General features: G+C 33.4%; 1 protein-coding gene across 9 annotated transcripts in view; it reads left to right on the top strand.

The window, feature by feature from the left end:
- The window catches only part of ARHGEF10 (Rho guanine nucleotide exchange factor 10), a 276,879-nt gene that overhangs the window by 151,112 nt on the left and 111,451 nt on the right, over positions 1 to 14,316 (top strand). For all 9 annotated transcript variants that reach the window (XM_074209540.1, XM_074209541.1, XM_074209539.1 and 6 more), the window contains 2 exons: positions 7,502 to 7,672; positions 10,464 to 10,609. In XM_074209540.1, coding sequence (XP_074065641.1) covers positions 7,502 to 7,672; positions 10,464 to 10,609 — 317 coding nt within the window. The remainder of the gene's footprint in view (positions 1 to 7,501; positions 7,673 to 10,463; positions 10,610 to 14,316) is intronic.

The raw sequence follows: 14,316 nt of genomic DNA, 5'->3' as shown, positions 1-14,316 counted from the left end.
AATCAAGTTACATTGTGTCTGACTGTAGCTGTTAAGTGCAATATGAGCTTGAACAGGCACAAATAGTTCTTGGGCAGTTTCTCTGAATTTGTGCATCTGAGTAGAAGGACAGCAGGAGAAAGAAAAATCCTAAAAACTCGAAAAGAAGGTGGTCATTAGTTTCAAATAAAGCAGAAAAACCAGGAGAGGGAAGGAGGAAATGATGAAAAATGTCAAATGGTGTGAACAGGCCAAGGATGATGAGGATTTAAGGAAAAATAATTGGATCAGTTAAAGCATCTGTTATTTCACTTTTGAAGGAGCAGTTTTCCACTGTGTTTGGGAGAGCCTGAAGCCAGCTTGAAAGAAGTTAGAAAATAAGAAGTAATGAAGCAGTGAGTTTGGTGAATACAGATAACTGTCAAAATTTTGGTGAGAGAGAGAGGAGTTGGGGAGAGAGAGAGAGAGAGAGAGAGAGAGAGAGAGAGAGAGAGAGAGAGAGAGAGAGAGAAGGAACAATAATATACAGAAATAGATACAGGGCAGACACTAACATTAGATTTTTAGAGAATTTATTTTTCTTTAAAGACTAGGTAAGGGAAAATCTAAATATCTGTGTATATAGAAGGACTGGGGAGAGATTGAAGGTTTGTGAAGAAAGAGGGAATAATTAATATTTAAACTGTGAAATTTTGTTGATCAAATTATCTAAAATTGGGAAACTTTAAATATTTCATTAGCAAAACATTTCTTTAAGTTAGTGTTAATGTACTGTGAATTTTTCCATCTATAGAAGAAGGGGAGCAGACGGTCTATACAAGTTTGAAGCACATAAATACCTCTGAATCACCTTAAAGGCCATAAGACAGAACTGAAAGGAGACAATTTACCTTTTTTAAAATAAATGGAGGGGGACATCTAGGTGGTGCAGTGGATAGAGCACCGGCCTTGGAGTCAGGAGTACCTGGGTTCAAATCTGACCTCAGACACTTAAAAATTACCTAGCTGTGTGGCCTTGGACAAGCCACTTAACCCCATTGCCTCGAAAAAAAATCTAAAAATAAATAAATAAATAAAATAAATGGACATGCTTATTGAACATTTTCTCTCATGGTTTTCCACCCTGGCGGTTTAGATTTATGCTATGACCTAATTTCTCTTTTGTTATTACTCTTCAGATTCAATCAGTTGCTCATTTTAATTAAACCAAATGGTCACTGGGTAGGTTTTCTGCTTATTAAAATTGATTAGGCATTAATTAGTTGAATCAACCTTAGTTCTAAATTGGTATTTGGGAAACACTGCCCGAAGTCAGTCTCTCTCTGTCTCTCTGTCTCTGTCTCTGTCTCTCTTTGTCTCTCTCTCTCTCTCTCTCTCTCTCCCCCTCTCTCCCCTTCTTTCTTTTTTAATTTGTATTGATGACTTTTTTTAATATCTCCATAATTATTTTCTCCAATATTCCTTCCTATACCATTTCCCAGAGAACTATCCCATAAAAAAATAGTTGTTTTTTTTAAAGAAAAGCATAGAAAAAATCTTTATAGTGAAATCGTTTAGTGTGGTGCTGCCATTGGAACCACAGATGGGGCTCAAAATTCAATAAATATAGGAAATTTTTAGGGGTGAATTAAATGTTTTACCAAATATAGCAGCGAATGATGTTATTAATGTACAAATGTCCCTTGACAGAAAAAATGGTTGTAGACACATTGAAAAAGTCCCAAAACATGCAATGTGTAACACCTGTGGACCTCTGATCTCCATAAAGGAGTAGTTTGGGATTGTCTTCTCATAACTCTTCATTTGAATTAAGGACAATTTAATAATTTTTCTACATTCATTTTTGAATTTTTGGTGTGAAGTTATTCTTTTTCATTTACATTGTTACAGTCAATGTTTTATATTATTTTCTTAGTTTGCTTATTTCAATATACATCAGTTCATATAGAAATGTCCTTGCTTCTGTAGATTCATTACATTCATCTTTCTTATTGTATAGTTATATTCCATTACATTCTTGTTTCACAGTTTGTTTGGCTATTCCCTAGTCAATGGGCATCTACTTTCCTCTAATTCTTTGCTATCACAAAAGGTGCTGCTATGAATATTTTGGTATATGTCTTAGCTTTCTTTTTACTAGTGTATTTCTTAAGGGATAAACCCAGAAATGGAGTCTCTGGTATAAAGGATGTGGATATTTTAGTTGCTTTACTTGAACAATTCCAAATTGCTCTCCAGAATGTCTGTACCAGTTCTTAGATTAATCAACAGTTCATTGACATGTGTGTCATTCCAAACCAATACAACAAGCTTTTGAGAATTATTTAATTTCCATTGACTATTTAATTATTGGAGAATGACTTTTAGTCATAGTTATAAATTATTTGTACATCTTATATACCAAACTGTTATCAAAACAAATTGACTCACCAAGAAGTCTCCTTTGATGAGTACTTTTATTTATTCCCAGGATCATAGATTTGGAGCAAGAAGAGATCTCAAAAGCCATGTAGTTTTTTTACATTATTTTTCACATGGCTCCTAATTCCAGATTCAAAGTATTTTTTACTGAGTCACTATGACCAGTCTATTGTTTTGAGTTTATATTCTTTCATCTCAGTTTGTGTGAAAATTTTACTTATTTAAGAACTCTAGATAAAGTGTTTATACAAGGAAGCAAATACACAACATGAAATAAAATGGAACCAAAGCTCTTTCCCACTCTTATATAATGATGAACTACATATCTCTATCTATCTATATATCTATAACTACCCCTCCCCCAAAAAGTATTCTTTTAAAGAATCAAGTAGTAATGTAACCCCAAAAGTGGTGAATTGGAAGTCTGGGAGAGATCTGGGTTTCAGCTTCTACTTCTTATACCACCTCTATGAGCCTGAAAAGTCACTTCATATTTCTGGACCTGACTTTTCTAAAATATTTTGTAAATTTCAAAACAGGAGTTCTTAAACTTTTCTGTGTCATCAACCCCTTTTTCTGATGAAACTTATAGATCTCTTTTCAGAATAATATTTGTTGCCTACGTTTGTAATTGAAGGAGAGGTCAGTAAAAATGACGATGAAGTATTTTTCCCACCTAAATTTTCATGCCGTTCCCTGAATTTTTTCTGGAAAGATAGGCTATCTGAGGATTCCAAGTTAAAAAAAATGAGCTGGTAACTTTTATCACAGGGGAATAGAGCACTGTATTTGGAGTAAAGAAGACTTGAGGTCAAGTCTAGCCTCAGACTCTTACTATCTTTATGACCCTGGACAAGTCACATAACCTCTTTACTTCAGTTTTTTCTTCTGTGAAATGGGGATAAGAATAACACCTTACTCTCAAGATTGTTGTGAAGATTAAATGAGATAATATTTGTAAAATGGTTAGTGCATTATCAGGCACATAATAAGTACAATATGAATATCATCTATCATTATTATTAACATCTAAATAGATGTTATTTTGTAATAGCAAAATTTCCAAGTTTGACTTGTTCAAGTTGTATGTATTTCTTGAGAGGTTAAGTGGCATGTTAGACAACACCAAACAAAAATAAAGCAAAAGACCAAAACCAAAAACAAAATCAAAACTGAAGCAAAAGTGCTTGAAGGCTTCTAAATGGAAGACTTCAAATAAAGGCTGAATAAGATGATCAGGGATTGAGTTAAGGAGATTCTGAGTCTGATATTGTTCTAGTTAAAACCCTCCTTTTCCCACCTCCAGTCTTTGCAGCAGGCACTTAATAAATGCTTGTTAAATTAAAAAGAATATACATCCCCAGGTTTTGTGATTCTTAGACCCATACTAGAGTTTCAGGGAATAACATATAGTAGTTTCTTGGGTAGCTGAAAAATCACTGGCATCATTCGATGGGCATGACATAAGTAGCTTTTGCCCAGTCTGTGTAGACATGTTTTGTCCTGTAATTCATAGTCTTTTTGCCCCAGAGATACATTGGAAGAACAGAGTGGAATGGTGAGATGGGGGAGGAGTGATCATTTAAATGATGCTGTCAAAGCTGCTTTTAAACAGAAGCAATAATACAGATTTGGCTTTAGAACTTCTGCCACCAGCATTAACTGACTGAGGATAACTGCTTTAAGCATTTCCAGAAAGAATCTGTTGATTACATCTGGTTCAGTTTATCAGTTGACACAAAAATTTGCTAGGTTCTTTGGGGTGTTCTTAATTTCTATTCCTTTGAAAGTATGCTCTTATGAAAAGAATACTAGGTTTCAAATTCCATTGAGGGAGTTCCAATTCTGACTTACTGCTTAATATCTCTATGATCTTGGTCAAGACAGTTTCCTTCATTTCATCTCTGCCTCTATTGCCATTCCCTCTGCCTCCACCTCCTCTCCCCTAAAATGTCTAGAATAGTCTTCTTCTTTGCCTCTCTCTTTTGGAGTTCTTGTCTCCCTTCAAGACTCAGATCTAGAGCTACTACATTTACAAGGACTTTTCTGATTCCTCCAATTGTTAAATGAACACCCTACCTCCTGAAACTTCTTCCTTCTCTTATACATATATTGTATTTGTTCATTTAATCAAAAAATTATTTATTTATTTATTTTCATCCATATGTGTATGCATATTTTTAAGTTATAAAATTTCCTTCCACCTTCCCTTTTCACCCTCTCTCATCGGTGGCAAACAGGTTAGCATTGTACATACATATCTTTGATAAACATATTTACCGATTAGTTATTTTTGTTATAAGGAATTAAGACTAAGGGAAAGAGAAACAAGAGATAATTTTTATAAAGTGTTCTTTAGATTCTGAAGATTTGGGTTTTTTTGCATGTGTGTTTTGTTTTTGTTTTGTTTTTCTTCCCCTGGATGGGGATAACATTGTCCATAGCCGGTCTAATACTCTTATCCTAGCTCTCTGAACTGCTGAGAGTAGCTGCTTCTGTCAGGGTTGTTCATCTCACAATGTTGTTATGAATGTGTACATTGTTTTCTTGGTTCTACTCCCATTGCTCAGTATCAGATCCTGTAAGTCATTCCAGGCTTCTCTAGAGTCCGACCACTTATGGTTTCTTATAGAATAATAATATTCCATAGTATTCATGTACCATAATTTGTTTAGTCATTCCCCAATTGATGGGCATCCCCTCAATTTCCAGTTCTTTGCCATTACAAAAAGAGCTGCTGTGGATATTTTGGAACATTTGAGACTTTTCCCTTTTTTATATAATTTCTTTCTGGGTCAAAGGATATGAATAGTTTTATTGCTCTTTGGGCACAGTTCCATATTGCTCTCCAGAAAAGTTGGATCCATTTACAACTCATCAGCAATGCATCTCATCTTGGCCAATCTGGTAGGTATGAGGTGATACCTCATTATTGTTTTAATTTGCATCTGTCTAATCAATAATGATTAAGAGCATTTTATATGATTATGTAGCTTTAATTTCTTCATTTAAAAACTGTCTTTTCATATCCTTTGACCATTTATCAAGTGAGGAATGACTTGTAACCTTATAAATTTGATGCAATTCTCTAGTTTAGAAATGAGACCTTTATCAAAACTCCTAGTTGTGAAGATTTTTCCCAACTTTCTGCTTTCCTTCTAATTTTGGCAGAGATTGATTTTATTAGTGCAAAAACCTTTTATCTTAATATAGTTAAAAATCATTAATTTTGCAGCTTTAATTCTTGTTTGGTCATAAACTTATCCCCTTTCCATATATCTGATAGAAAGATTTTTATTGGTCTATTAATTGATCTATGGTATTGCTCTTTATGTCTAAATACTGTACCCATTTTGACCTTATTTTGGTATGGGGTGTAAGATGTGGATCTATGCCTAGTTTTTGCCATGCTATTTTCCAGTTTTCCCAACAATTTTTGTCAAATAGTGAGTTCTTATCTCAGAAGCTAATGTTTTTGGGGCTTGTCAAATAGTAGATTGCTATAGCCATTTACTGCAATTTCTTTTGAATTTATCTTAACTGATCCATTGCTCTATTTCTTTTTTTCTTTTAGTTTTTTTTTTTGCAAGGCAATGGGGTTAAGTGGCTTGTTCAAGGCCACACAACTAGGTAATTATTAATTGTCTGAGACTGGATTTGAATTCAGGTACTACTGACTCCAGGGCTGGTGCTCTAACCATTGTGTCACCTAGCTGCTCTCCCATTGCTCTAATTTTTTTTTAGGTTTTTGCAAGGCAAATGGGGTTAAGTGGCTTGCCCAAGGCCACACAGCTAGGTAATTATTAAGTGTCTGAGACTGGATTTGAATCCAGGTACTCCTGACTACAGGGCCGGTGCTTTATCCACTGTGCCACCTAGCTGCCCCTATTGCTCTATTTCTTAACCAGTACTAGGCAGTTTTGATGACTTCCTCTTTACAGTATAGTTTTAGATCTGGTAGAGCTACATATATTGTATTTATTGACCTCTGAACATATTTCATTTCCTCAATAAAAGATGAACTTTCTGTCTTTTTTTTGAGGATATATATTATATCTCTTGTATTTGCACTTTCTGCTCCCAACATAGTGTTTTGCACTGTTAATAGTAGAAACTTAATATTTATGAGTTGACTTTTAAAGATTATTTTGGATGGGGTTGGTAATAAGCTTGTCATGTTCACATGTTCACAGTGATTAGAGTGAGGTTTCATTTAGAGAAGAATAGAGATCAGATTAGAAAGGTAGAAAATTCCTGTATACATACTTCCTTGTATCTCTAGCCTATCATATATTAAAATTGATATTAAGCAATATAGAATAGGCAATATAATCCTACATAAAGTAAATGACTTTTTTAACATAGAATCAGTCACTTGAAATAGAGCACAGTTGTTTCATGGTATAGTATATAAAGGACAAAAGTGTTTATGAGTCATTGTACACAAAAGCTGTCACTCTATTCATGAGTCCCCAGATAATAGTATTGCATTTGCTAGTAGAGGGAAGGTCACTAATTCTAACAGGGTCTCAGTGCAGGAAAAGTTAGTGCTTAGGTTTTATAAATAATAATCTTTGAGCAAAACTTCAGAAAGGAGTTTGTTTCAAAGATTGTGTAATGCCATACAGAATTCACTACACAAAGTCCGTTGCTGGATCTGTATTTGCAGCCTTTCCAGTTTGGTATGACTTGCCAGATCTTTTGCTCCTCTGGCATAGCCTTTGAAATCCAAGGCTCACTTTTGTCCCACAATGAGCCTTCAGGCAATGGCTTTAGGCAAAGAATCAATATTCATTTTATTATAGAAGAATAGCTATTTTTTCTATTAATGATGCCATTGCAAGAGCCATTGTTCCTTTTCCAAAAAGGCTGCTTGCATGTTCAGCCAAACAGTGATTCACTAGAGGCAAATCTTGTTCCCAAGGTACTTGATTTATTTTTCATTAGAAGCAATTAATGTCATTTCCTTCTTTCCCAGGAGTCGTGAATAATGCAGTTGTGGGGGATGAGATATTTCTGGAGGATAGCTGCCTACTTTTATTTCTTTGACAGAAGTCATCATACCTTTCTCTCTTGAATTTATCATTTTTTCCCCCTAAAGGACATGTTGAAGAACACCACAAAAGGACACCCTGACAGACTACCCCTGCAGATGGCACTTACAGAGCTTGAAACATTAGCAGAGAAGTTAAATGAAAGGAAAAGAGATGCAGATCAGCGATGTGAAATCAAGCAGATAGCAAAAGCTATAAATGAAAGATACCTGAACAAGGTTGAACAATTTTTTTTTACCTATATCATGAAACTTCTGCTTTCTCTTTATGTACCAGTGTGCTGTAACTTTCTTAGAAAGTTTTCACTAATATTTTAAAAGTGACCCTATTCTTTTCTTTTTCAGAATACAATCTGAATTAATAGCTCAATGCGCTTGATATTTTTTCCTTCTCCCTGACCTTTGTCATATTTACCAGATTCCCAAGAGTGATATACTTTACTCTTTTGGAAGCAGTTCCTATTTTTATCTTTTAAAGAAAAAAAAATCTTACTTTTAAGTAATCAAATTTTCTTGAGTGTTTGCCTAACTTCTTGTAAGACCTACCTGGTCAGTGGACTCCTGTCAAGTTTACATAGTTTCTTTGTTTTGAATTATTGAAAAATTATAAAGTATTTTTTTAAAAAGAAACATTTTATTTTTATTCTGTTCATTTTTACATGAGTTCTTTCTTGCCCTGTAGTTTTTGGAGCTATCTTAAAAAATAAAGAAACCAAAATTTTATATTGCATCTTGCCAGACTGAGAGGCTTTTGCTTTTTATTGATCACATGATTCTTTAATTTTTAATTGTTTTTTATTGATTTTTAACAGGGCATTTGTAAGTATATACATACCATGTAAAGAGAAAATACTAATAACATTCTTGAAATAGTTTGCATGCACTTATCATTTAATACTTGTACATAAGAAGCAAATGTCAATTTTTTTTGGCAACACCAAGAAAGCAAATAACTAATAATATTTAATAGTGTAGGATAGCTAATGCTTTTCTTTGTGACAGTCTTGTTATTTCCATGACCCTGTCTAAACAGTGATAGAACAAAAATGTGGAACCAGAGGACCTAGGTTCAAATCCTTGTGTTGTCTTACACAAATCATTTAACTTTTCTGGTTTTTCTTCACTATCAGATGAGAGAAAGTAGATTATCTCTCAGGTCTCTGTAAGCTCTAAATCCTACTGTCTGGCTTTTTAAAAAATGAGATCAGAGCACTTAAATTTTAGTATTTTTTTTTAACTAAACAACATAGGATCATAAATTTAGAACTAGAAAGGACCTCAGAAATTATCTAGATTTATTTCTTTCCACTTCTTTTAGTAGGTGAAGAAACTGAGACCTGGAGGAGTGAAGTCTCAATATCAGAGAGGTAGCAAGTAGTAGACTTGGGATATAGGGAATTATAGAATTTTGGAACTTGAACATAACTTAGAAAATTTCTAGTCCAATCTAATTATTTTACAGATAAGAAAACTGAGTCTCAAAAAATATGTCTTGCCAAATTTATAAAAGCATCTTAGAACTGGAAAGGAGCTTAAATATCATTGAGTACAATTCTTTACAAATCTGAGCTTCTGGGAAGTTATGTCTTTCCTATAGTCATATAGGAAATCAATATGTATATTCCTCAAAAAAATGTCATGAACTGCATGTAAGTGTGGGAAACTCCCAGCCCAAAGAAATTCAAACAAACTTCTGCTTGCTAATGTTTCTTTTTAAGACTCTCCTCTCCCAGATCCAAAAAATAAAATAGCCTCAAATTTCAGAACCTTCTTCAAATGATCAACTTAAATTTAACATCCAACTGTCTTACTACTTAAATCTCAAATGATTTTTAGTTACTAGAAATATCATTACTGAATAATTACAATAATTATGTGTAAACTTAGTCTAAATTCTAAATAAACTATGGAAGTCAAATTAGTTGTACAGACTTAAATTGCTTATCTTTTGTTAATTATTAGTATTGGGGAAGCAGCAGTAAAAGTTGTTGCAAGAAAATGTTTTATACCAATATGCTTACCATTAGATAAGTAGATCAAGGTTACTTTATAGCAAAGTAGTTTGGGAATGAGAAAAATATATAGTGTAACAGAAGATTGTTTTTGGAGTCAGGAAATCTAGATTCAGATCCTCATTCTGACACTTAGAACTTTTGTGATTGCAAAGTCACTTAATCTCTCTAGGCCTCAGTTTTCTCATCTGTATATAATAGCTTCCAAATTCTCTTCTGGTTCTAAGTCTATAATCCTTTGAATCTTTGGATAATGTTTATATTTTAAATTTTAATATATAATATCAAGAAGGAATTGGATTAAATTATCTTTAAGATCCCTTATATCCCTAAATCTCTGACCCTAATTTGTACTTGCCATGAACTATTAGGATTTACAGTTACCCATTTAATTAGATTATAAGATATTTAAAAGCAGGAACTACAACAACACATCTAAATGTTCTGTTCTCTCTAGTACCAACCACAATGTTCTAAACACTGTAGTTCAATATAGGCAAAATGCACAAATCCTGCACAACAATTTAAAATTTTTTGAAAGCAATATGTATCATAAAATAACAATGTAAACAAAAACTTGGATGTCTGTAATGGATATAGTATTTATTTGATGAATTAGTTTAAATACAAGTATTAGGTTAAGGGATAGGTTAAAAATAAGTTATTCCTTTTCTCAAATTTGTGTCAGTTGGAAATTTGTTTTTTGAAAGAAATTTTCCATATGTATGGCTATGAAAATGCCTATTTAGTTAATAAACAACTTTTAATACTGTTACTTGCCCAGGTACAAATAAATACATGGAGCATGAATATGTGAGCACCTATGTCAGTGTGGCTTTTCTTTAAATCTTTTAAGAAAGATGTACAGCATAGCAACAACATGAATATAGTCTGCCATGATTTGCATGTGTTTTTGCCATTGACTTAATTGTAAGAATCATCATCATTATCATTATCATTATCATTATTATTACATTTTGAATGTTCTGAAAATTTAGCTTCTCAGCAGTGGCAACAGATACCTCGTTCGTTCCGATGACATGGTAGAAACTGTTTACAATGACAAAGGAGAGATTGTGAAAACCAAAGAACGTCGACTCTTCATGCTGAATGATGTGTTAATGTGTGCGACTGTTAGTGCCCGGTAAGTTTGAACGATCACATTGGCTAATTGAAATTATTCTGTCATATTTTTTTGCATAATTAGAAGAGGAATGGGATTTCATTAAAAACAGAAAACAAGAAAACTTCCTTTACCAATTTAGAGCAACACCTTCTCTAGAGGTTAGGTCATTTGCTCAAGGGTACACAGTCAGTATGTAGCAGAAGCAAGATGTGAACACAGGTCATTTTGACTCTCAGACCAGCTCCCTCTTTATTGAGTCATTCTCTTCCTTTTGCTTACCTGGATAACATTAATAATTCTCTCACTTTAGATATAAAATGTTAGATTTAGAAGGGCATGCTTCGAGGTCACCCAATCTAACCTTTTCATTTTACAAATGAGGAAACTGAGGCTTAGAGAAAGGGATTTATATCTCCAATATCACAGATAGTGAATGAAAGAGCCAGGACCAGAATTCTGTTTTTTCTGAGTCTAGTTCCATGTTCTTTTCATTCCATTCTGCCTCTGATAGTCTTTGTATTTTTTTTTCTTTTTGCAAAACATCATATGATTCATTTAACTTATCTTACACATTTTACTTCATACCCTCCACTCCAAGCTAAGCTAGCCTAACCCTTGTCTTCTGAAGACGGCAACTGTACCTTTCCACATCTATGGCTTTACCCATGCTCAGTTCATTATTTGAATGACCTTCCCTGACATGTCATATGTTCACTTCCTACCCAATGCCACTAAATTTTCATCAGCCTTCTTGGACCTCTGTATCATTTAGCAGCCTTTTCACTTGGGACTTCAATGCTACATTTTTTTTGGAGGGAGGGTGTTTTTGCATATCTCTAATGAGAAAGAAGTAGCATAATATTATAAAAAGAATGAGTTTGAAATCAGGGAATCTGAGTTCTGTTCCTTCATACTGATATGACTTTGTTTCACCTCTTTGACCCTCAGTTTCCTCATCCATGAATTGAGTTCATCTAAATTATTTTTAAGATCTTTTATATACCTCAATCTAGGAACCTAATTTGTACTTGCCATGAACTGTTAGAATTTACAGATACCCATATAACTAGATAATAAAATATTTAAAGGCAGGTACTATATCTCCTTTAAATGTTTTATCCTCTCTTGTAACTTCCATAATGCCCTAAACACTGTAGGTACTTAGAATATTGGTTAAATGATTTAAACCTTATTATACCATAGATTACTCTTTTGTGTAAGGTGGTTTAGAAAGTACATTAATACTTTTATGGTCTTTTAACATTTAACACCCACAAAGTGATTACCTATTTTTGAAATGTGCACATGGACAAATTCAGAGTTGAGAAATTTAATTTTGTTCTTTTTATAACCCTTGTAAATCCCATTGCAGTTGTTCTTCTTGGTTGTTGCCCAACTTCTGTCACTCCAGCTGCTTGCTCCACTCAATAAACTTTATACATATGTTACTCTTGCATAATTACATCAGATATCTTAATATTTTATGTTGAGGGTAAATAATCAAGAAAATAGATGAGATATTATTTTTAAGTTTTCATAAAAATGTCTTTTGTTTTATGTATGTCATAATAAATTTGATATTTATTTTACTCTAACTAGAACAGTTGGATGATTTCAAGGGCTTTAGAAATAGCTACATAATATAGCTAGCTGTGGTAAAATAATATCTAGTAGAATCAGTGTCAGTATAGCTATTATAGTCTCTTTTATCTTTATTCTAATTTTGTTAGACAATTGTCAATACCTTCTTCACTTATTTCATTCTTATAGTCTCATTCTTGCTATATCTCTATTTATTAGCTTTACATAAAATTCCCAACTATTAATCTTTAGAGACATGTACTTTTTAGTTTGTCAGAATTATTTCAAGTATTTACTCTCTGGGAAAGGTATTCTTCTTGGTGTTAGATTTTTAAAGATAAATAGAACATAGACCCTCTTCTCAAGAAACTTCATATCTAATGAAGAAAAGGACCAATATACAAATAACTGTGACATAAAATGGAGTGACAAGTACATAAAAAAAGTTCTTGGCAAAGGAACACTTGAAGATGAAATATTTGAGAAAGGAGGGACCATCTTCTTCTGAAGATACAGATTTGTCAAGGAAACTTTCATTCAGCATTCTGAGAGATTATATTGAGTGGGATCACAATCACATTTAAAAAAATAATTCAGGGGCAGCTAGGTGGTGCAGTAGCTAGAACACCGGCCCTGGATTCAGGAGGAACTGAGTTCATATCTGACCTCAGACACTTAATAATTACCTAGCTGTGTGACCTTGGGCAAGTCATTTAATCCCATTTCCTTACAAAAAGTAAAAAAAAAACCCTAATAATTCAGGTACCATTCAACTAGATCCCCAACTCAGCACAAGTTTGGTAGTGTGAAATGAAGAGAGAAGGGGAAGAAAAACATGAATATTGCTTTCAAGATTCCCCAAAACCTAAACATGGGAAATCTATGGCAGAAAAAGAATCTAGGATTGAGGAAAGATGTATGTCCCATTGAGTCCCTAATGTTGATGATGGCTCAAATGTCCCCATTATGTATAGAATTTAGGGCTTACCATTTATGTGAGGGTAGGGAGCACAGATAAACATCACCATATTTATTGATTTTAATTCTTTCTTCATTTTTTGTGGTTTATTGTAATAGTTCCTTTAAATTTGTTCTTGATCTATGAGCATAGCTATGCTATACACTGCATAGAATAAAACTATATGCATAATTTTATTTGGAATTCTCAAGAGACCTTTTCTTGTAGAGAAAATATGATTGTTACTTTCCTATGTTGGAGAGGTTCCTGAACATGTCAGGTATCTCTGTTCTTTAGAGAAGGGAATTTATTAAAGATTTTAGAGCTAGAAAGGGACATTGGAGTTCATCTAGTGCAACTTTTATTTTACTGATGGAGAAACTGAGATTTATAGAGATTGAGATTTGTCCAAGTCATACGTAATAAATGATAGAGCTGAGATTTGATATCTGTCCTCTGATTCTATATCTGGTACTTTTTCTTCTACTATATTACTCTGCTCTGCTCAATCCTAAATTAAAGCTACTTTAGAAAACCTCTCAATTCTAAATTAAAACTGCTTTAGAAAACCAGTTTTCAGATGAATAGTCTTTTTAAGTCCTTTTGTTAGAAAATCTTATTTGAAGTTTGTAAAGTTCTATCAAGAAATTCTTGCCAATATTTTCCCAACATTATAAAATATATTCAGTTTTACTGCTATGAAGAATAATCATATTTTGGTGCTCAAGGGGGCTTTAGAGACAAAAATTCCTTATTTTTTTAAAACAGATGCAATACCTCCTAGATTCAATATTATGGCTTCCTGATCATAAGATTTTCCTTGAGATAATACAAGAAAACATGAAATAAAGATAGACACTAATTTTATTTTTAAAAACTCCCTTCCACAAATACTGAATCTTTGTTTTGTCCTTTGTCTTTGAAGATGTGAGTGGGTCCTGTGCTAAGTCACTAGTCTCATTTTCTCCTCCAAAGTGATCTGAATCAATGACCAAATATGGATCAGTATAACTGGAGAAGGTCCTGGATGTGAAGTAATCAGGATTAAGTGACTTGCCTAAGGTCACATATCTAGTAAGTGGCAAGCCAGATACAACTCCTGTCCTCCTGACTCCAAGGCCAGTGCTCTATCCACTGCACTACCTAGCTGAGATATCAGATTGAAGCATGTGGTGTACTATAGTTA

Source organism: Macrotis lagotis, chromosome 1 (genome assembly GCF_037893015.1).
Source record: "Macrotis lagotis isolate mMagLag1 chromosome 1, bilby.v1.9.chrom.fasta, whole genome shotgun sequence".
Classification (NCBI taxonomy): Eukaryota; Metazoa; Chordata; class Mammalia; order Peramelemorphia; family Peramelidae; genus Macrotis; species Macrotis lagotis.
Note: the sequence above shows the minus strand (reverse complement) of the source record. Positions and strands in the feature narration are given on the sequence as shown.